Source organism: Coloeus monedula (genome assembly GCF_965178545.1).
Source record: "Coloeus monedula genome assembly, chromosome: 4".
Classification (NCBI taxonomy): domain Eukaryota; kingdom Metazoa; phylum Chordata; class Aves; order Passeriformes; family Corvidae; genus Coloeus; species Coloeus monedula.
This window is the reverse complement of record NC_138784.1, coordinates 67,781,296-67,805,954: the sequence shown is the minus strand read 5'-3', so window position 1 is coordinate 67,805,954 and position 24,659 is coordinate 67,781,296. Positions and strand designations below refer to the sequence as shown.

The 24,659-nt window shown below is 37.1% G+C and overlaps 1 protein-coding gene across 1 annotated transcript in view; it reads left to right on the top strand.

Moving 5' to 3' along the window:
- The window catches only part of SEMA3A (semaphorin 3A), a gene marked incomplete at its 3' end in the record, with an annotated part of 162,360 nt that overhangs the window by 81,729 nt on the left and 55,972 nt on the right, over positions 1 to 24,659 (top strand). Inside the window, exons 5-6 of the mRNA XM_082280615.1 lie at positions 16,564 to 16,657; positions 23,445 to 23,564. Coding sequence (XP_082136741.1) covers positions 16,564 to 16,657; positions 23,445 to 23,564 — 214 coding nt within the window. The remainder of the gene's footprint in view (positions 1 to 16,563; positions 16,658 to 23,444; positions 23,565 to 24,659) is intronic.

Genomic DNA, 24,659 nt, shown 5'->3' with positions numbered 1-24,659 from the left:
CTTACTGTTGCTGTACCAAGGGTCTTTTCCTGGAATGCTTACTGAAGAACAAATCCATTGAAGTCTGTAGAGTATAGTCTAGATCATTAATTTTGATCCTGACTAAAAATCTGTGAAACTCATCCTGCATTTAGGATATGATAAGATTGGGCATCATCTATAATAGAATGGTTTGGGTGGGAAGGGGTCTTAAATGTCATCTGGTTCCAACCCCCATGCCATGGACAGGGACTTTCCACTGGACCACGTTGCTCAGATTCCCATTCAGGCTGGCCTTGAAACAAAATTACTGTTGTTTATCATAGAAAAAGGTTACATTCTTCCAACAGGTATAATATAATAGTAAATGATTCAGACTCAAGTGTAAGATTTACGTGTTCTCCTAAAGATTGGTGGAGATAAATAGAATAGTAATGGGTAAAGTTGACTTTGTTTAACCTCAGTCAAGAAAGGAAACTAAAAAAGGATAGCTTGGACAATGCAGTGGAAGCTTTGATTGTGAAAGAGCTCTCTGCATGGCTTAAGCCTTGCCCATAAGGAAACTTGTGAATGTCTCACAAATTCAGTGCAAATCCCTGCATTGGCATTCTCATTTCAGTTAAAGTAGCATTTCAGATCTGGTCTTAGCTGCCTGAAGTAGCTGAAAATAAGCTGCTCTTAAACTGAGCTCACTGTGTCGACACAGAGTGCATGTGTTTACTGGAATCTCATTACATTCAAACACAGGGATACAAGTCTGCAGATTAGTGCTTGCCCTGAAAAGACTATTTAGCCTTTCAAAGGATTTTGCAGGAAAACAAGCTGGAATACAAGCCCTTTCTGCTTGTCATTTGTAGGTTTGTGAATTTGGCTTTTATTTCTTTGTGCAAATGTGTTTTCATAAAGACACTGAAAAGCCATGACCCTCTGTAAAAAGGATTACCTCGGAGGGAGATAGTAAGACTACAGTGTAAAGGATTGTTAATGCAGAAATGCTAAATCTTGCTGTATGAAGATTATAGCACAATAAATTTTTTAACTCAAGGTACTTTCCTGACATTATAAAAACAGCCACATATCAGAATCACAAAATAAAAGTTTTAAGAGAGGGCTAAAAGAAAATAAAGGAAAATATCTGCTATTTTTTTTTTTTGGAGAAGGATGATACAGAATCCTTTAAAAATGTGTTTTCTTTTAGCTGACATTGTAGCAAGTAGTGTTTAGATAACACTTAATGACTTAGGTATTATTTTTACAATCAGTATATTTCATGGGGTATTAAAGATAATAAATAAGGAAATACTTTAAAACAGATAATAGAAGAACGTAAAGAAAGCTGAAGATTTCAGTTGCTTATGAAAAGCCTGGCATCTTACTTCTATGAGTCAATGACCCACTGACACATGACCCATTTGAATAAGAGGAATCAAATCCCAGTCCAGAATTATTTCTTTGGTGGAAAAATTCCCAAAAAGAACAGGGGTGTTTTTTAAACTTACACCTAGAACATTTTTCTTTTTTGTTTGTCTGCATAGTAAGCAGTATGGTCAGAAAAAAAAAACCAAACCAGAATTAACCCATCTAAAACTTCCCAAAGAGATAAAAGCAGTATACTTTGGGGCTAACTAGGATTTCAATTACTGCAAGAGTTGAACTGGAGTGGTACTTAAATAACTGTAGTGTGTAGCCCAAGCTTCCCTACCTGCCTGTTTCTCTTTTGGGGCTGCTGCTGCTGCTAAATTACTTGGTCTCCTCCAGGCTCACAAGACTACAGTAAATTTAAAAAAAAAGGGTATGTGAAAAGGGTGTGTGTGATAAACTGTAACAAAATTCACCCAAAGACTTCACCTAAAAAGCAGAAATGATATTGCAGTAGGAGTGAAATTTGTTAATCAGGGTAAAAAAAAAAAAAAGGTTGGATTTGAAGGCTAGTGCTTGATGTAAGGCGGATTTAAAATGTCGTAGCCATCTGGTAAGAGGTGAGATGAGAAGAGGTATAAGAAAAAACATGAATAGGACTCTCATTGCATAGGTGAAGGAAGGAAACTTAATACTGAATTTAATTGCAATAGCTAAATTTTCAGATTATTTCATTAAAAAGAGATTGCAGTATTTTTTCAAGATATTTCAATGAATAATTGGAGATAATGAATAGGAGAACTGCATATTTGCTTTTAAAGTTGCTTTTAAAGCCAAATCTCTAATGCACTGTCATCACTGACTATTTTTTGATTTCTGTAGGGGTAGGATTAGGCTTTATGTGCCAATGTCAAATTAGAGCATTAATTGCCTATGCAGTTAAGTGTCCAGTATGGTGCTTTTATGAAAAGCAGTCTCAAAACCTCATTCATAAGGAACTAGAGCAAATTATGTCAGTATTTTCAGGGAGATTGCTCATATATGTGAAGTAAAACTGACAATGACAGCTTTCTGCATTTAGATGCTTCAGAAGAACAACTTAGTTTTGAGTTTTATAGGTTCTCCATAGGCACCATCACAGGCAGGACCCTCTGAACAGCAAATGGGGAGAGATTTGGGGTTGCATATAGTGCCAGAGAACACAGGGTCATGAAATGGAGGAAAAAAGACAGTGAGAAAGATGAATAGATGGCAGCAGGGAAGTATGTTGGAGGATTGGAGATGTTCCAGATTTTGCTCTTTCCTGATGCTAAGGCAATTTATTCACTACAGACTTAGATTACAGCTTATTTAAGAGGGTAGAAGTCATTTTACATGATTCAATTCACCTGAAACATACTCAGTTCATATAGTCATGCAGCCTTAGCCCTAGTCAATGGAGAGAATTCTGCATCTTCAGAAACAGTGCTTATCTTTCACATCTACCATAGCACCTGGGACGTTCATGACCATGAAATAAAAATAAAATAAAATGAGGCAGGCGCTCAGAAGCAGTGCATTTCAGAAAAGTTCCTGGATATTGATTTACATTTCTCTGAACTAGACAGAATAAAATTATACAAATTGAATCCAAGAAGGGAACTCAGGAAGCAGTATGAGTTTTCAGTTACAATTTAATTGTCCAAGACTTGAGGCAAATTATTGTCCATCTCAATCCACACTGGCCATGTGAAAGCAACATGGACTTAGGTATTCTGTCAAACTCAGATTTTGTTGTTCAGACTCTTGACATGTAAATCTACTAGAAGACTTTGATTTTCTTCCATAGATGTGATCATCTAAGACAGTGGATGTAATCTCCATGCTGAATTTCATATAAATGGCTGAAAACTAATGTCATGGCAAGGTAGATAGCAGCAGAAAGGTGGAAATGCAGCAGAAAGAAGAAAGCATATGGCCATTGTAAGCAAGTGTGGTCTATTTTGCATCCTGTTATTGTCACCTCATTTTCTGTTTGCATCTTGCACTTACTAATTTTCTACCAGTAATCTTCCACTTCAGCTGCTCTATGTAAGCAAGTATCCTCATCATAGTGCAATTTGTAATAAATGAGTTTAACTTCTTATAATGGTTAAGAAGATTAACAGTGCAAAATTTAAAACCTGTGACCGAAACTTGATGAGACGACTTAAAATGAATGACATTTGAGATAGAAAGAGGCTTCTGAATACCAACAGACAAAATCCAGACAGCAGGAAAATAAGGTTAAACCATTCTATCTGAAGCCATTTCACAAAAAAAGCAGAGGAAATGTGTGACATATGGTATCAAGTGAGGCACTTGAAGTTGAGTCTAAAAATGTTTAAAAAGACAGCTGTTAGTTCGCATGATTAAAAAGGGAAAGGAAGGATATTATGATACATCCAGAAGCAAGGAAGTTATGAAACCAGAGGTGGATTTGCTGGATGTTTGTTTGCTTTTCTTATCCAGTGGTTTCTAATGTTTTTATTAAATTTATCTTCAAATTCAACCCCCACCTCTATCTTCCTTTCTGTTTCTCCCAGTGACATCAGTGCTGGCTATTAACACAAAAACTGGGTGGATCCTTGAACCTTGAAACCAAATCAAAGAACAATTTGGGGAAAGAGATAATTACATATCAGCTCTTCTTCCCTACAATATGTTTAAATAGATTAGATTATTTTAATAAGTGTTGGAAGTGATGGTAACATTTAGAATAATATTGTCACGTGATCTCCACTGGCTGTATGTGAATCATAAAAGTCAGTGAAAAAAACCCCAAATTCGTCTCTGCAAAGTATTGTTGTGTGCATTATATGATCTTTATTCTAAACTAAATGACTTCTTTCTTTTAAATCTTTGTTCATATGATGATTTGGTTAATTAAGTTGCTTTAGAGCTGAAAATCTGTGAGAGGGATTTTTTGCTTCCGCTGCTGGTTCTTGTAAAACTCCAGTGAATAGAAAACAAGTGGCTATTTGCATATGGCAATTTGTCTATGCATGGGGAACCCAACAGAGATATTCCTTGGGAATCACAGGGAGACTAAAGGCTAACTGGGCACAAAAGCTGATGTACTCTCCCCATCACAAGTGATCCTTACCAATTTTACTTGGCACATTGTGCACAGCTTTGCATGTGCTGAGTAAGCTCAGTTGCCATTAGTTTGACTGGGATTTGAGGCAGGACTATATACTTTTGTGTATGGCACTGGACAAGGCTCAGGAACTAGAACATTAGCTTTTTGCTTTGGCATAGATTTCCTGGCTAAATTACCTAATTTCTCTCTGCCTCATTTCATAAGAACAGTCCAATCTGTTCAGACCAAAGGCTCATTTAGCTCAGGACCTCGGTTCTCACCGGGTCCCATAATGAATGTCAGCGGAGGAGAATGAGCGGCGAGCAGGCAGCCGTGCTTAGTGATATCGTCTCCCAGGCTCCAGCACTCGTTGTCCAGGGATTTCCTGAACCAGGGGTGGAATCTCTGTCTTTAATGCTTTTCAATGACTTGGTTTTGATAAATTAGTACTAACATTTCTTGAGCTCATATATCTCTTAAGTATCCACAGCACCCCAAGCACTACAAATTGCAACATGGGCAGAACATCCTTTTATTTTGTTTTAAACCTTCTGCCTGCCAGTTTCTCATTTTAGAAAAAAACCTGAGAATACTCTTCTTTTCTTCATATTTCCTCCAATGGGTATATTTTCTGAGTTAGAGGACTGTAACTTCATGCAGTACTGAAAATGCAGGAGTGCCATGCATTTAAAGAGACATAAAGACACTGATGGTTTTGTTCTTTATTTCATTCCTAAAAACTCTGTATGTGAAATTTGCTTTTTCTGATTGTTACTGGGCATTGACCTCATTCATAAAAAAATATTTATATAAAATTTTTAAAAAGTAATTGTGACTTTAAGACCTTGAATTTGATCTATAAAATACATACTGCACTAGTGCTTCTAGAATTGCTTTCTGTGAAAAAGATACAGAAGGAAACCATGAACACATCTTTACATAAAGTGCACAAGTTTTTCTGGTCTATCTGCCTTCAGTCAGTAATATGACATTTTGTCTCTAACACTGACAAATGAAACATTTTCACGCAGAAGTGTAGCTCTAAAATTCATGTTTCTATAATCTGTACAAAAAGTGATGATGCTTCTGGTCTTTTGGGGTCTTAATTCAGAAGCCACTGAAACATGAGAGGAGAGTGCCCTGGACTGAATAGCTTTTGGGGAAGATGCTTAGTTATAGATATGAGAATAAAATGCCAATCTTGCAATTTGACTTCTGTGCTACCACTAACACCTCCTGAAACAGGAAGACAGCTGGGCTATTATATTTCAGATTCCATTTGTGTTAATTTTAATGCCTGCATACAAAAGGAAAGGAAAGGGGAAAGATGCACTTAATTCCCACAGGTTTGCTATTATATTTCAGATTCCATTTGTGTTAATTTTAATGCCTACATACAAAAGGAAAGGAAAGGGGAAAGATGCACTTAATTCCCACAGGTTTTCTGTGTGTCTCTAAATGTACAGTGTGCAACCGGTGGACCTTGCTGGCCCCTGTGAGGCTCGTCTTACAAGGGATCTCCAGCACCTTCCAGGTTTTTGGTCACTTTTCCTGCAAGGCCGTGTCTGTAAGTTCTTCCCCTTCAGAGGGACTTACATTTCAGGAACCAATTATAGTTGACAATGTTCCAAAAACTGTCTCCTATTTCTCAGGGGCCTGTAATCTGTGTTCAAATCTTAGGTAAACAAAGTTTCATCTCTAAAGAGAAGATAAGCTTAGCAAAGTTCAGAAGGTGCCTCAAACAGCCCAAACACCTTCTCCTGTTGAAATGTTTACATGCAAGGTGATAGAAAACTGAGCTGCATTATCTTACAGATGGTCTGAGAAGATTTTATTAAATAAATACAAAGGCATGTGGTTTTTACCTACCAATTAGGTTCAAAATGTCCAGATCCAGGGCTAAGTTAGAGTAAGGAAACACTCCAGTTGTAAAACTAAGACAAGAAGCAACCCAGTCATTTAAAACTTACACCTGTGCTGTGGATATGCAAAAAAGATGCAGATGCTTCTGATATTTGTTCTTCTTGATAATCTCCAAAAGTGACTTTGTTCTTTAGTTCTCTTGGCTTTCACTGGGGATGCACAAGCATTGCTGAGGAGAGAACCCAGATGATTGTCTAAAGGTGCCTTTGCTCATTAATAACAAATTAAAAGGATGATTTGGCACAGCAGGTGAGATGATAAATATTTCAGATCTTATTATTTTTGTTTGTGGATGTATGTGTTTGTGTGTAATTATACATTTCAAGTATGAACAGTTAAATGCGGTTAAACATTTAACATTTATCTGAATAAATGCAAATGAAACTTGCATTTCATTCAGATATTGTAAAACAAGTAATTGGTATGGATTAAGAACACACATGATTTTTCTTCTCGGTGTTTATTGCCATTACTTTAATGATGACAAAAAGCAGAAGGTTGGTGGTACAGATGCAAGTTTAGAAATCGTATATTCTTCAGTTCAGACCTTTTAAATTGATGGTGATGGAGAACAACTGTTTTAATTCATAGTCATTTGGAAGGATTTGCCGTGACCTCGAGTTAACATGTAAACATGGCAGGGGATATGAGAAAGATTCCTCTGGCGTTTGCTGAACTTGAAGGGAATCTTTCTGTGACTTCAGTGGGCTCCATGCTGAAGCTCTGAGAGCAGAGCCTGAGAAGATACCCATGAAGGTCTCGGGGATCACAGCACATCTGGGATGGCACCACCCTCTCTTGCAGTCTGTGGTCTTTAGTGCTACGGTGCTTAACTCTGTGCAGAGAGCAGGTCCTGCATAACCCAGTTCATGACCACAACCACTTCTCGCCATGTCTGTGATCTGGTGGTGGGTGGTAAAAAATGAAGTAATCTGAATGTCAGCTTTCTTTGTCAAAAAAACCCCAGAAAGCAAAAAGTTGATGTGTTTGTCAGTTTAACCAACAAAGTCAATCTATATTATGCTGTACTAAACCATACTAAACTACACTATACTATAGAATGAGCCAGGATTTTGAGCCAAAATTCTGTTAAATGAAAAGCTGCATTTCTTCTTCAAAATCACAGGTATCAGTAATTGAGTAACCTGGTTGGATGCTGATTAGCCCTGCTGACACTGTGCATTCCTATTTATGAATATACATATATAGACATACGAGCTGAGTGTATCAAATATTCTTGCCAGTGTCACTGATTCTCTCCCCTTTTGGGGACTGCTGGGTGTTAGAAAAGCAGGCAAGGTAGTGAATAAAGGAGAGAATTTTAATGTGCTTTTTTCAGTCACCTTGAATCAAAACCACTTAAATCCATCTGTTACTGTGTCAGTGAAGTTTTTGTTGCACTGGGGAAAGAATATCAAATATTCTTGATTTTTTTAATTAAAAGAAAAAAACCCAACCAGTATGAGAAATGCATTGCTCTTAGACACAGTGCTGTGAGGAATAATTGCAGCTTGTCACAGAGAGAGGTTATAATTATGTCTACCGTTAGTTATGTCTCCATGTGCACAATAGAAGTTACCTTTTCAAATTCATTGTTCTCTACTGCAATACCAGTTATTAAAATCTGACGATATTATTTCTTACTAATGAAGAAAAATCAAATGAGGCTGCAGAAAGACTGGGTGGTGTAACACTGAAAGCACGTGGAGGGAACAAAGAGGAAAGAGAAGTGCTTATTGCAGAGATTTCAGATCTAAGCTTTGCCTCAGGAAAAGCAAAATTGCCTAAAGGGTCAGAATTTCAGCTCCTGTATTTCAGACTTTGTTTATGTCTTTTTAAAAATCTGAATATGTATCAAACACTGGTCTAGAGCTGATACTTCACAGGCACCTTTGCATGAAATGCTACAAATAGACTGCAGTATCTTAGAGAAAAAAAGGAAAGCTTAATAGTTGTTACAGTGGTTTCTGTGGTGTACTTCTCTGCCCCTTTGTTACTTGCACAAATTCTCTGAAACTATGCTCACAAGGTCTTATTTTAGGGAAAAAGAATTTGTTGTATTTTTCTAGGCTTGCTCCTTATTCTGTCATTTGTTTAGAGTCAGCTTTTTGAAGCCTTTAATTTAGGTTGTGTTCATATTAGAGATTTCTTCTTCCTAGGAATTAAAAGGCAGAGAGGCTAAAAAGCAGTGCAGACATATGCCTTCATTTTCAGAAGTGACTAACATCTCCAAGTATCAGAATTTTAAATTGCCCAAGAAAGAATTTGTGAAAATCAGAGCTCTTGAGCAAGTTTTAAATTGGGTGCCCAACTTGGGAGTTTGCAAAATCACTTGGGATTTAGAAAATCTTGGCCATATGCTTATATGTTAATGGCACTTGACTGAGTCCTTTCTGTATGTTGCTCCCCCAATTTGCAGCCATTTCTGTGTTGTAAATAAGATATCCTTGACTCAGTCGTGAAAGTTCCCCAGGAAAACTGGAGAACCCTTCTCTTGTTAAACAACACCCTAATTACAGAAGCAATTTTACAAACAATCCCCTGGGGGAAACATTTTTGTTCTCATCAGGAAGGCTTTGAATAAAATAACACCTTTGCTAACTTCATTTATTTACAACAGGACAAAAGACTGAGACTGGGTTAGATTTATTGCCATTACATCACTGATGCTCAGTAATTCATAAAACACAGTCTAAGAGTCAGCACTGCTGTTATTTCCTCTGATGCCTGACCTCACCACAGTCTAATAACATACAGGAAATCCAGAAGACAAAGGGGGAAAGAAGTGGTCTTGAATGCTAAAAATAACCACAGAAAACTTGTAGAATCATGTAATAGAGTATGGCCTGATAATTTATTTAACATAATAGTAGAATCTGCTAAAGCAATTAGAATCTGTTCCAAATGTTTTTAATGGAAAATATGTTGGGGGTAAGAATAAGAACACTTAAAGAATGGAGACTTTTGGTTATGTAGTTCAGTTACATGTACAGTTTTAGGTTTGTGTATCTTATTTCTTACATATGCAGACCACTTAATAGCTTGACTAGAACAGACAGTCATTGTATGGTGGTTATATTTCCAGAGGTCATCCTATATGAAGCAGGCAGTCATCTTAGGTGATGTATTACACTTGACAACCCAGAAAGTTGCAATACAAAGGCATTTTAATTCCCAGTGTCCTCTGAGAATTGTTCAATATCCTTGATGGTATCTAGTGTCTGGTATGCCATTGGGATGACATTTTTGGTGTCTTTACTAATCAGTCAAGGTTAACATCTCATTCATGTTAGCTGTGTGTTTGGTTTGTTTTGAGTTGTTTTCTTTTTTCTAATCACTCCATACTTGCAGGAATTTCTAAAGCAATAAATAGTAAACGACACTACAATGAAACTCATGTCTGCTCATTTATTTGCTTTAGAATTAGAATACTTTATCCAAAATAGGCAGATCTTTAAAATTGGTGCAAATAGGTAAATGACATCATCAGGGAAAAATAAAATCAAACCCAAAAAGTTGTTGCATGAAAGGTAAGTCTGGTGTATTTAGTTTGTGAAATATTGCAAAAGCAAGTTCACAAACACAGGTATCTTTTTTGAACAGCTGCTCAGTTTGACTGTGCCTGCCCTTCTTTTATTTACATATGTTGCACAGTGATTTGAAAGAGGCTATTATTCGTATAAATACCTTTATTAGTATGCAGACTAGAATGTTCAGGTGTGAACAAGTCTTCACCATTTGACATTGACACTTGGTTTCTCTCCCAATCAGAAGCAGAAGCACTTACTGATCATGAGCTAGGAATAATGAATAGATTGAACCAGCTGTTCCTGAACAGCCCAGTTGGCTGTTTTCCCTTTCATTAAATTCATTGGATTATAATTATGCAGATTGATAGATAGATAAATAGATAGAAAACATTTCCCTTTTTGCAAAAGTGTATGATAAATTAATAAATATTGATAGATTTAATTTCAGAAGAAAGCGAAGTAATGTGGGGTGTTTGATATTTGACTGAAAGAGTTATTGAGAGGGTGAGTTGTCCAAATTCAGCCTAGGGAGTTAGGTTTTCAAAACTTGTGCTTTCCAGAGTTGCCTGCTGCAGAGATCCCTTTTAAGGCATCTTCTGAAGATCATAAGCTAGGAAAACTTTCCAGTAGAAGTGATGTATAGGGATAAAAGAAGAAGGAAACCAAGAGGCCCATTCTTCTTTCATTAATCTACAGAAATGAAGCACGGAGCTGGTCATCATCACAACAGCTTTTATCTTGATATCAAAAGTAAGATTTTCAGGCACCAAAATGTCAGTGAATATCTACAAGTATAGTGGAAAGAATATGTCTTGAGCCTGAAGAAGAAGACACAGATTAATGCAGAGACTCTTTGAGAAGTCTTGGAGTGATCAGGAAACTGGACAAACTGCCTGAGGGGGAGGCACGGAGAGGTGGGCAGATCTTCCTAGCTTGTGATCAGTTTTGCCTCTAAATGCTCCTCAACAAAGTTCCTTCTCTGTCCCTTTTAGCACAGCACAGCACAGCCATCCCAGAAAGTTCCAGGTCCTACAGAAGCTGGAGTCTTTTCTTTGGGAACACCATTTCACTAAAATCTGTCACTTAGAGTGATTTCCCATAGGATTTTAAAACTGATTTCCATAACTCAATTCCGCTAAGCCTCAAGTTGGAAAAATAAAATGTAATAAAGGTGTTGCAGAGCCCAGTGTCCTCCAGATGTGTGCAGGTAAAACCCTATAGCACATGGAACCTGAAGATTGAAAGTCAGAAGCCCATTGTGTGCTTTTCTTTTCTTTTTTCTTTTTTCTTTTTTTTTTTTCCTTCTAATAATTAATGATTTAAAGCAGTTGTGTAACTGCTTTAATCACTTTTCACCTATTTCCCTAATGGTTACCACTTGCCTCAACATTTACCTTTGTTTTAATATTTGTATTTTTTGCATAATTTCTCACATTATATTTATTTGCACTTGCACGTTTTTTTAAAATAAAGCATTCCATGGGGATAAATTTAATAAAAGTTTCTCATTAAAAGTTCTGTAACAGCATGATTCCCAAACCCAAAACCAAAGTCCTCATATTTAACAGTTTTCATGACTCAATAGATTAAGTGTGAAATAGGAAATATAATAACAATAACAACATAGCCATATCCTGCACAGTTGTTTCACCTAAAACTATTCTTGAAAAGTAACATAATTCATAAATAAGTCAATTCTCACAGAGTGTAATTTACTCAAAAGACTCTCTGAAATAGCCTTGATATAGTCATAAAATGTGTGCACAGAAAGATGTATGGGCAAGAGGTGAATCAAAAATTCACTGAAATTAATATATTGGAAGGCAGAAGAGAAAAAAGAAAAAAAAAGAAAAAAAAATCAAAGAGCAAAATCATCAAATTTCGGTTTTTCCAAGTCAGTTGTCTCCAATCAGCTGCCTCTGCAGTGTTCATTTAGAAAGACTCTTAGCTCAGACCTAAATTCGTATGAAGGTTCCTCTGTGGTCAATGATGAGATCTTGTCCTTGGGAACTGCAGTTCTGAGCTGCTCTGACTCATTCAGAGAAACCTGTGGCCTTCTGCTGTGACCAGAGCAGCAAATTCAGCCACCCCAACTAATGTCTCTATGTAGAGGGGATAAAAAAACCTTAAAGACTGACAGTTTTAATCTTGAGTGGGAAGTGGAACTTTTCCTTTTGTACTTTACAATACTGAATTATACAGAGGAAAAAATATTTCAATGCCAGCAACTTCTTACTCAGTTAAGAGGCATTGCCACTGGCTTTAAAGTCCTCCAAATGGATGCATTGTTATACTCCAGGCACTCTGGAAATCTTTTGGAGCTGTTTTTTCTGGGGTTTTGGGTCGGAGGTGTTAATTTTGGGTTTGTCTTTTTTTTTTTTTTCCTTGATCAGCTTGTTTTATAAAATACTTCATCATAGCACCACAGAGTCTGTGGAAATAGCAAGGGGAATGTCAACATCAAAAATGCTCACAGCTATGGCCAATTCTACCTTTTTTATTAAACAAAGGTTGTGATAGTTCTAAGGCTCTAGGCCTGTTGCATGTTTCTGGACCATTCCTCGTTCAGCAGCTTCTCGTGGAGATCAGTTAGTCCCTGAAAGATACCATGGAGATCTGCTCCTTTCTATTTATGATTTGGGGGTTACAAGAGTAAGGATATGAGTTCATTCCATTGCACTAGAATGGCTGGGGAGCATCGCTGCTGTCATTCCATGCCTTGTAATTTAAACCAGTAATAATTTCATAGTAGCTGCACACGGTCCATCGACAAAGTCTGTTCAGATCATTTGTTTGCACTGTATTTATTCATTATTGACCAGCAGTGGTTTCACTGCATTAGGCTCTGCAGTTCTGGGATGATTTCTGTGAGAATTGACAGAAAAGTTTCAGGAAAAAAATCCCCCTGAAATTCAGCAGTCACCGCTGTCCACATTTATGTAGGTAGCTTAGTACTTCCGCACTGGCCACATTTTCACTTACAAGGCAGTAGTACTAAGCTGGGAAGTAAAATATATATTTACCAATACCAGCTAATGCAAATTGTCATCTCCCTTGTCTTTGTTACACTGAGACAGTACTGGATGGGCTGGGTACAGGCCGACATGCAAAAAAATTGTTCAAGAACTTATCATACTGGGTATAAATACATATATATATACACACACATGTATAAATGGGTATAGAGTTGGTGTGTTTATGACTATATAACATGTTTCACTGGCACACTGGCTGACTGCAGCTATTCAATAATAAGATGTGAAATGTCTAGTCAAATAGCAATGTCTTGTCATCACTCAGTGTCATGATATGACACATTATTTCGGTTGTATTTCAGCTGTTTGAACACGAGTGTCTGGAGCCTTGAAGTGGCAGATCATCAGGAATCACAACAATTTTGTCGTTCATTTCCAGGACTGAACTATAGATCTTTTTGGCTAAGTCTTGCCATCTATCACACTATCTGCTACAGGAAAACATATGTTTTAAGGAGACAAAAGCATTATCTCCTACCATGCAAGGCATTTACTAGGTGAAAAAATTCGTGTCATACCATGAGCCAGCAGGCAGTTGTTGTCTTTATGGGTTTGTGGAATTTCAAGACCTAAACAATCTAATTTTCAGTGGTTTTACTATGGATTATAAAGAAGCATCAATGAGATATAAACTTAGTGTTTAATAACCCATAAAACATGCTACAGCAAGGTTTTTAGCTACAAGGATCTGTAAAAAAGGTTTGAAGTACATTGTAATGTTCTTTTGGGCTGCCAGTGCAACTAATGAAAGGGTTTAGACAATAAATTGGACTAATTGTTAAGTTACAAAGGCCTTTCTTTGAATTTTTGTTTTCCTTCTTCTTTTTGCATTTCTAGAGACTTTTCTCCCACCTGGCAATCTTGCTTTGTCATGAATTCCTGTCCTTGATTCTGTAACAGCCCTCATAAACTTTGCAACATTGAGCATTTGTTTAATACAGAGGGTTTTTGCTGTCTATGGCTCAGGCATTTGCTGACTCACTGCAGTACCATTCTTTGTATTCAATTAACTGCAAAACCCAAGAAGCAGCAAAATTGTTAACTGATCAGAATTTTTCTGAGAACAATGTGCATTCGTTCCAGCTGACAGCTCATGTCTGTACTGTGCAAAAGAGGGCCACACTCACATAGTCCAAAGACCCCCTAAATCTCTGAGCAGAGCCTTGTTCTTTGCTGTCTCTGGGCAGACTGATCAGAATTTGGGTGGAAATGCCACAGACAAGTGACTGGTGTGATTAAGTCCCTATCACAAGTTATATTGCTTCCTAGGCTTTTAAGATGGGGGGAGGCATGTAGAAAAGAGTTCATTCCTCCATTGCCTGTATGTTCTGTTGGTTTGTAGATAGAGATAGTTTGACTCCAGCACCCAAAAAGGCTGTTTGGGCAAGTTGCCCTGTTTGTGACAGGTTAGACTTCCTACAGCATGTTTATCAGAACTCCTTGGGGCTTCAGACTAACCATGATACATTTATTTGGCACTTAACAGTGATGTATTTATTGTCATTATTACTCACCCATATATTTGGAAACTTATAGTAGTTGTCTCTTCATTGCTTTTTAACTGAAATGTGAAAACACTGTGGGATTTCCCTTTCAGGCCTCTTATTTCAAATGTTTTATTCCACAAACACAAAGAGAAGGGTAGATCATCTCTGACTTACGCTGACCCAGGTCTCCACTTGTTCTTGCCTTCTACATACCAATATCAGTAGAGTTACAGTGACATAAACCAGAAGAATACAGTCAAAAATCAGATCCTTCCTACACCAAATCACTTTCCACATCTGTTTCCTATTTTTCTTATAATGACACATGGGATTATTTTGGGAGTATATTCTGCTTTAACTGTCATGCCACTGACTCCATAGCCTTATCAGATATCCATTGGTGTTCAGGTTGAGCAATTATCATCTACTAGGAAGAAATGCCAAAAAAATGTAGATTGATAATAACATTTTTCAGTAATAGCTTGTAGCATTAGTGCCATTTTCTATTATTGCAGTTGAGGTTTAGCATTCTCCTCAATTTACTACTTTTATTTATTGTGCAAAATCCAGATATGGACCCTACACTAGAATTCCAGAAATGTTTTTTGTTTTGATTACTTATTCATCTCTGGTTTGAAGGAGCCAGAAAACTGGAGAGAAGCAAGGAATGTGTCTGGATTATTAAGAACAGAAAGAAAGACAGCAGGAAAGAAAGAAATGTAATTCTATGTCAGATATTACAGATACAGGATGACTGTATAAACATAGTCAGCCAGGCTACATGTACAAGAACATGCCTTAGGAGATTGAGCTTGAATTCTGGGATCAAACTTCTCGAAGCTGTGTCCAACCTTTTTATCTTACAGTGCAGTAAGCCATAGATGACCATCCTGCTAACAGTTCATTTTCCCTTCATCTTTTTCTTCAGTGAATGGAGGGAAGTGTGAAATCCCTCTCATGTTCCTTTGAAAATATGTAACGAATGCAAAGAGATATGTGCTTGCGTGATGTAATTGAACAAGCCAGTAATAAAATCTGTAGCCTGTTACTTCCAGAGTCATGGATGCTGTAGGTTTAAAATAACACCATTTGGAAGTATGTTTGGTCACTAGCCTGGCCCATGCCTGGGTTCAGTGTGGATGAGCTATATAGGCAAGGCAGGGTGCCAAGGGGGATGCTCTTTCCAAGGTAGAAGTTGATCTCTTCTCTTTGGGGCTTCTTGACTTAATTGGGTGTCAGTGCAAATTAACCACAGCGCAGGTGGGAAATGGAAATTTTGGGTTTTAGTGAGGTCTTCACAAGTCTTCTGTGAATGTGGGAGACTTCTGTGCAAAAAACATCTGTTTTTCTGGTTTTATCCTCAGTGCAAAACATAAGATAAACATACTATGCCAATTGATTGGCAGATTTTGTCCCCCAGTTAAAATTAAAGTAATTAAATGTACTGAAAAGCCCATTGCTTTGGATTTATTTACCTTCATTTGACTTGGTGTTGACTGAGGCCCTTTTTAATCTTGGCTTATATTCACATATGATTTGCCCTCAGCCTGTATATTTTAAAAGTTTCATTGCAAGGTGCTGAATAGTAACAATAATAATAATAATAGTAATAATAATAATGCTCTCCTGATGCAGTTGAAATTGAATTTGAGTATGTATAAAATAGTAAGTCACTAATGCTCAGGCTAGGAAAAGCAGAATTTAGCATCATGTTATGTACTGATCTGCAATGGTGGGACATGTCAGAAAATTATAGTCAGTGAAAAATAGGTTTTATCGTTTTTTCAGATAAAAGTTTCAAATTCCTGCTTTTTCAGTTACATCTGCTCAGATGTATTCTCAGTGAAAGCAAAAAGAATCCAATAAAGCCATGAAAATTAATATGAAAATAAATTATATGTTGAGTAGAGCAGGAGAGACACAAGCAGTTTATGTGTATTTTTGCCTTTGACTAGCCTTCAGCACATACTGATTAGGAGGTGGGCACTTTTACCAGATCCTCATCCAGTGCAATTTGACTTCCCTGAAGCCACAAACCCCAATATGACTCACATACACTGCACTCTGTTTAGTTGAAATTACTTTTTAGTGTTCTTTCATCAAATAATGTTGCTTTTCCTTTTTTTTTTTTTTTTAATTTTATTTCACAGGACAACATTTTTAGAATGGAAGAGTCACATTTTGAAAATGGGCGGGGGAAAAGCCCTTATGATCCCAAACTGCTGACAGCTTCACTTTTAATAGGTAGGTGTCACATAGCAAGTTCAATGAATGAGATGTGCATTCACTGTAAATAATTCGCCAGTTTTCTGCTTTTTTTTCTCCTTGCAGCACCTATGATAGGCCTTTGTTTTATGCAATTTATTTCCAGGTTAAAGTAATTTTGACTTACTTTTAATACAGTTCACCCAGGTGTCCTGAGGTGAAAACCAAGATTCAGGTATCACAAGAGCCACTTTATACCCCTGCAAGACCTTGATTCTGCATAGTGTTTTTCCTCCTCACATCTAGGTGGAGACATTCTAGTCACCCACTTTACAGGCTGGCCACACTAGTGGTCACACAAGCACAGCTGAAAGCTACGTGAGAGCAGGAATAAATAATTCCTTACATCAGTTTATCTGCCAAGGAATGTCTGTCACCCAGCTTTGCATGTGAGCTGAAGATCAATGAACAGCCACAGGTCTAGGCCTTAAGGTGATGTTTCAGCTGGAGAGATCTGTCTGAGAGTAAATATAATTAAATTCCTGGCCAGAGAAAAAAGGTTTAAATAAATTGTTCTGAATTGGTAATCCTTCATTTCATGGAATATGTAAATATGAAGCAACTGGACTGTGTCAATCTAATTGAACTAATACAATTGATTGAATTTATCTAATTGATTTATCTAATTGAATTAAATATGTTCATTGTTATTACTTCGCCTTCACAAAAAAGGCAAAAAGATGTTTGGTGAGACAATTAGAAGGAAACAGATTCTTCTTTCCCTAACAAGTCTGCCTAGGTGTAGCCACCTTATCTTTAACATCCTTACATGTAATTTTCTGGCACTTCATTGTAACTTAAAATCCAACAATAGTTTCAGAAAATTGGAGATTCTCTTATCTCAGAAGTTTTCAGGAAATGACACATAACAAGACCCATTGTTTTCTCCAGGCCTTTGTCCATATTATCAGCCTATGGCCTTGCCTACTGTCTACTCTTATTATATTTACATTGCATTTAAAAATTAAGCTATTCAAAGTAGATGGCAACAAAAATTTAGTCCTAAGTGTGCCTCATTTCCTGATCTTAGAAGCCCATAATGATCCCAGGTGATGAGCTAACCTGGAGACACACACTTTTTAACAGGAAAAACAGGTAAGACATGCACATCTTGTTCCAACTTGTACCCTATACAAACAGAAAAGGAAAAAAAAAAAAAAAAAAAAGTGTGTGTGAAAGGCCAGTGTATAAATTAGTGCCTGGAGCAACTTGAATTTGTGGCAGAGCTACTCTCAAGTGAATAGCTTTACTATTTACTTTAGTATACAATGAAGAAGAGAATGATGACAAGCCAGTATTACATGGTATACCTGGTATGCAACTGCACAAAGTCAACAGCGTCTAACTTTTCACATTCCTTTTGGTTTTTTTTTTCACTCAGTCCGGCACAAATATGATTATCTTATTTCCCTTGGCTTAGATTTCATGTCTTTAAAACATCTTTGCTTTCTTGAGCCCACTTCCTGTCACTATAATTTTCACTCCATGTATATTTCCTTCTGATAAATAGTAGACTGAGCATGATCTTTTATTTTGAATCAGGCCTCAGTTAGAGCCACTGGGTGTATTAACACAGTAGAACGTGGTACAAATTGAGCATTCAGAGCCAGTGACAAATTTCTACTTCAGTCACTTACACAAAATTCAGGGTGAAGCTAAAATTAGCATTCCTGCACTCCTGAACACAAGCAGCCTTCTCTGCCTCCTTAAAGTTGCCTCACAGCCACACTGGGTAGCTGATTATGATGTTGCATTTACATCGACCCTTTTCTGCAGTGTGTATTTCAGAGGGTGTATACCAAATTCACCACTGGTTCTTTGCCAAAAAATAACTTCTTTTTCCCAAAACAGCCTTGCATTTTATGATAAAATGATGACCCAAGGCAAAATAATTTCCTCCCCGCAAAACAGTTGAGGAACAGGGGATGAGCTGGCCAAGCAATGACTTCATGGAGAGGTTTGGTTCAACTGCTCTCCAAAGTAGGGACCATGGGAGTGAGGCAGTGAGTGTGGGCATGAAGGCCAGAGGAGCCTCTTGACCACAAAGGTGTCACACCAAGAGGGACATGGATTCACTGCTTCTTCCCTTCTCCTGGGCTGAGCTGGTACTTAGCTGGTACTGACCCCTCATGTGCCAGATTATTTGTCCTCGTAAGTGACCATGGTTTAACTAAAATTTAAGAGGGCAACTATGTAAAGGAATTACCCAGCACTCATTAAAATGCAATGTTATAATTAGTAATGCAAAGTAACTATCCGGAAAGTAAAAAAAAAAAAAAAAAAAGGCTGAGAAGAGTAATTTAGATGGTGAAATACAGGAGGGAGACATTGTCTCTCTTCTTCATCAGAAACACTAAACAGATGTTTTTCAAAGTGTGGAAGATGAATATGTTTTTGACACCGTAACTAGAAAGTAAATTTTAGGTAAGTGAATTTTTGGCATTTGGGCAAAACATGAAGGTTAATTTGCAAAAAGTAACTTCAGGTCTTTAATAGCCATTAGTACCCATGAGGCCTATCCTGTATTTCAGCTGAAACAAACTCTTACCAGTGTAAAGGGGATCTTTAGTTTTCCCTCTCTCCTAAAAAAATCAACAGTATTAAAAAAAAACCAAAAAAACCACACTAAAGCAAAACCAAAATAAACAGTTCATCATTATTAAATTGTTCCAGTATTTTTCCAGTATGTATTCCTTGTTCCATACACCTGCAAACATTTTTCATTATTTTTTTAACAGTTGTTCATTAAAGTTAGTTATTGCTACCCTACCCTAAAGTAAATGCCAGCTGGGAACATGATATAACTGGTTCCTAGTAATGTAAGACGCTGTGCAGCCATTCCCATCTATGTGCTGCTAACTAAACACTCTCAGTTTGAGTGGGCTAATGCATGAAATGTAGAGACTAAGAAATCCCTGGGCACCACTTGTGAGTATTCCAGTGCAGGAGAAAAATGAGAAGCAGCATGGTTTCCAAGGAATATAATCACAGGAGAAAATATCAGTGAATGTATTAGACTAAAGGAATTGTATTGGGATAGTTGAAAAAAAACCCTTCAGAGAGCGAGACAGCATTGTGCCAATATCAGTTTGTTTTTGGAAATGACCATTTGGGATTTTCAAAAGCTTTGGTTATCTGGAATCCTCAAAGCTGTTTATGTTCCTGTGTCTCATTTTTTTTTTTTTTCTTTTGCAATTCACAATTTCTTTTAGAATTTAACAATTATTTAATTCTTCATTTTTAAAAATCATTTTAGGTGCCTTAATGCTCCCAAATATGTATTAACATGATCTGAAAGACAGTGGCTTTTCACCAGTTAAGAACTTTAGTATTCTATTTCTTAGAAATGAGCTACTAAGTACATATGAGGTTCGAGATTTTAAAATTACTCTACTTTCTGGGAAGTTTTAGTTATTGACTTCAAAATAATTGAAGTCAAACCACCACTATGTCTGAAAATCTTAACTTTAGTGAATAAACCTTTTGACCAACAATAGATTTCATTTGTGAACCCTGTTACTGTTGAGATCAATTGTGACATTCAAGGCTTGGTTTTGCCTATATTCCTTATTAGTTCAATTTCCTTATTACTTCCAAAGGAAAGTTTACAGTTCTATATTCTCCACAAATTATTTTCTTTAAGAATGCAATCTTATTTAAAAGCTGAATAGCTTATTTAATAGCTGAATATCAAATAGCTGCATATTGCTTAGCGTTTAACATCTTTGTATCTCATGACCTTGGGGAGTTACTCAGAATTCTGTGCTCTTTATGTACAGTACAGGCAAAAATGGTTCCTCCCCTCCAAAAATCAGCATTACTATGGACTTTAATTGTTCCCTCTTTATTTAGTAAAGTCAGTATATGTATTTCTGTTTACATTTATGTGTCAGGATGCTACTCCTGTACAATAGGTGTTTTTTGTCCAAAACATAGAGTTTTTCCTATGCGGACAACTGAGGGCCATCCATCAGCTCTGGACAGTCGTTCCTTTGTGCTGCTGGGCTGGAAATACAAAGTGACAAGTTTTTTCTTTTCTTTTTTCTCCTTTATTTTTTCCCTTTGGTAAATGTTTGTCAGTTTTCAAACTATTGCTTTCCACTTTCTTCTTAAAGTTAATAAAACTTCTTTTAAAACTGCTGACAATAGAAATAACACAGTGAAGACTATCCATGACATTAAAGAATCATTTTCCAGACAAGCAATGAGTAAATTTCAGTCCAAAAGAAGGTATACACAGGGAAACAAAAATGAATATACTTCTATCTAGACAGGAGGCAAAATCCTCATGTAGCTTTTGCATAGTACTAACTCAAAGGATGTGCACATCTGGGACATGACTTGAGGCTCACCCTGAATTTTGCAAAAATTATCTAAAGCCTTACAAAAATAAATTGTATTCCTTGGTATTTCTGTCTGGAAGAAGTCAAAATCCCCTTTTTGCATGACTGCAGCAGATCAGTTCAAACTCAGGCACTGGTCTAGGTATACTGAAACTTGGAGGGGCTGTAGTAGGGAGGATAGAAAGGTCAGACAGTTTTCTACAGACCCTTCCTCATTTGAAACATGCTGAAGCCAGTTATTGGCAAAACTTTTACCCTGTCACCATTGATGAAAAAGTATCAGCCACAAGAGCCTTGTAGTGTCCTCTTCGGTTGAGCTGAGTCCACCCTAGAAAATATGTTAATTTCAGTGGTGTTTGTATATCAAGTTAGAAACAGAGGTGTCAAAAAACCTTACCATTCTAAATATATCAAATCTATGATTTCAGTTAGTTTTTGAACTGTATTTGTTTAATTTTAACAATATAGTATTAAATATAGATTTTTTTCTTGACTGATTGACCTTTAGATCTGTTGATAACTAGGAAGAAAAATGGGCCTTGTTGGATTTTCTTTCCCCTTTGATTTATATTGATTTATCAGAACTCACTAGGGATTGAAAGACAAGAAAATGAAGATAAGGTTAAAGAAAGGTTAAGCATAGCATCAAAGCCCTTTTCACAGGCAAAAAGGTTTTATGATCTTTAAAATCTCAGCTGCATACTCTGTACATAATAATCACTATAATTAAGTGATTGTGTCCCCTTCAAAAAAAGTTGAAAATTACATTGAAGAATGATAAATCGTTAATTAATGATATGCTGTTCTGTTTCCCTTCTGATTACACCTCCTGCTGGGCATGACTGGTCTATTTGCTTCTAATCTCTACTGTGAATTCATTCAATTCCATGCCTATCCGCTATCATGTTTTCACCCTTCCTGACCATATGGTACAGAGCCACTGTAGGTTCAATTGGTGATTTCATGGTGTCAGTGTTCAGGGGAAAAGATGCCAGTGGTATCCAATAAGCATGCTTGGATCTGGTTGTCCCACCATGGAAATACCTAAAATTGCCATGAAAATGATAAACTTGTTCCTAAAAGGGTGTTTTAAAATGAGGATATGGTAGAGTTCATCACGACCATGAAAAAGGTATTACCTTAGCTAAAGAAGGAGTTGTTTTATCCTCAAACTTGTCTTTTTCACAAGGGACCAGTGTAATATGGGTAGCTTGAAAGTAGTAGTTGGAAGGAATAATGCTTTTTAATTCCGTATTAACAGTACAGGGTAGGTTATCTCATCTCACCTGCAGATGTAGAAAACAGTCCTAAAAATTCATTTTTAGCATTTTTGATCCAGAGTAATTTCATGGACAAGCTCTAGATTAATGTCAGAAAGATGTGTTGTACTTTGATCCCTGGTTCTTTTCTGTGGGTCTCATTACAATGTCCTTATTATTATTACTGACTCTACCAGTTGTCAGGTATTTAACTTGACCTGCTCCTTGGAATTTAGACACTCTCTTCCTCTCTCAGTCTCCCTGTGGCACATCTAGCTGGCTGAGGAGGGACACACTGGGATGAATTTCATCTCCAGCTAGGCTGTGTACGTGCCATTTATGGGCTGAAGTATCATAGGGCAATTTGTAGTTCATTTGTTCACTGTGAAATTCATGGGGGTCAAGGTAGCAGGGAATGATCTTGTTTATTCTCTCCCTTAGCTGTTGCCCTTTGCCAGTACCACAATTACAAAGGTGGCCAAAGGAGAAAGGCATGTTCTGTCTTTCCTGTAAAGTATACTGTTTTCTGAGAATCTGCTTGCTCAGAAAAAAAAGAGGAAAAAAACCAAAACAAAATAGCAACAACAAAAAACCCAGCAACAACAACAACAAAAAAAACCAACCCAAAACAAAACAAAAAAAAAAACCCTTAAAACAACCAAAGAAAAAAGCACATAATTTCTGTAGGAAAAATGGAAGGGATCTAAGGACTTTCTGAACCAAAAGTGACTGAGCTGGACTCTTCAGTTCCCAGAGTTACATAAACCCAGTAGGTTGGAAGGAGCCTCTGGAGGTCTCCAGACCAAACTCCTGTTCTAAACAAGACAATTTCACAGTTAGGTAGGTTTTCTGAGGCTTCATACTCCTGCCTGCCAGGGTAGGTGTGCTGGCTGCCGCTGTTCCAGCCTAAGAATTCAAACAGATTTTTGTGAAGTGCACCAGCAGTCAGCAGATACATCTCATTTGTGAGAGGTTACAATTAGGCTCTGCAGTGAGAAATTGGGTCTAATCATCTATTTTCAATGACAATACGTTGCATATGGCTTGTTGTTTTGTAATTTACTCATTATCCCCATTAGCAAAATATGAACATATGACAGCTTTCTCTGATTTACCATGACTGGAAAATTGAGGAATGTTGCTTACAATTATGTCTTCCCACAGATGGAGAACTGTACTCTGGCACAGCAGCAGACTTCATGGGCAGGGACTTTGCCATTTTCCGAACTCTGGGGCATCACCATCCCATCAGAACAGAGCAGCACGACTCTCGGTGGCTAAATGGTATGTAAAATACACATTTCTCTGGTTACACTCATCCAGCCATTAAAGACTAGCACACAGCTTCGTTCCAGCAACATCTGTGACATATACACTCCTCTTTTATTTGGAGCAGAATTCTGTCTTAAACCAGTTAAACTAATCAAAAGTGATTTATAAAGAAGCATTTTTGGTTTAATTACACTGAGATTTGTGGAGTGTGATTAAATTTAAAACACACACAGACACTACAAGTTGGACAGAAGCTCAAGGCTTGTGGAGGCATCAGCCACGCATCAACACAAAGTAGCTCCAGAGCCTTGGGCAGGATTGTGCCTTGTACAAGGTTTAATTTTTGCTGGGTTGAAGGGGACACGGCCACATCCAGCAGAAAGTCAATCAGCAGAACTTCTTGAGCAAGCCAAAGTTGTCAAGAGTTTGGAAAAAGAGAAAAGGGGCCTGGGCATTTCAAGCAATTTGGTTTCAAAATATCCAATAGCTCAGCAAGGCACAATAGCTTACATTATTGTATGGATATTACTAATCAAGCCTGTGGTTGTTTATTTGTGTGTCTGGGGAGAAAAAGATAGTTTCAGAGAAAATCTGATTTTGGCTTTGTGTGCCAAAATACTTTAGAATGCATCTGAGTACTCTATCCGAGTTCTACTGAAGTCAAATTTCTAATAGCTCAAATGGAATTACACTTGGCTTTAGCTATACAAGGATATGAGCATTTTGGAAATGAGAATTTGTTGTCTGAAAAAGCTGACATTTAAGTTAAGTAATACTAACGATAGTTGCTGAGTTAATTTAAACTTTAATTTTTTAAGAGTTAACTAGCTCTACTTTTGCTGTACATACTGCTTGTACCTGCACTCCTGTTTTTGAATTCACAAATTATTTTATTCTTAGACATTTTTTGCTCCTAGCCGTGTTATTTATGTCTCTGCTGAAGTTCATGCTTTCTTATGTGGTTTTGCAATTTAGTGCAAACTGTTCACACAAATTTTAATGTGTAAGAGCAGAGTATGTTTTAATACACGGTTTGTTATTAGCTGGTCAAAACCTTGTAGTATCAAATTGGGTGTCACATTAGCTGTATATACAATCCGTTACAAC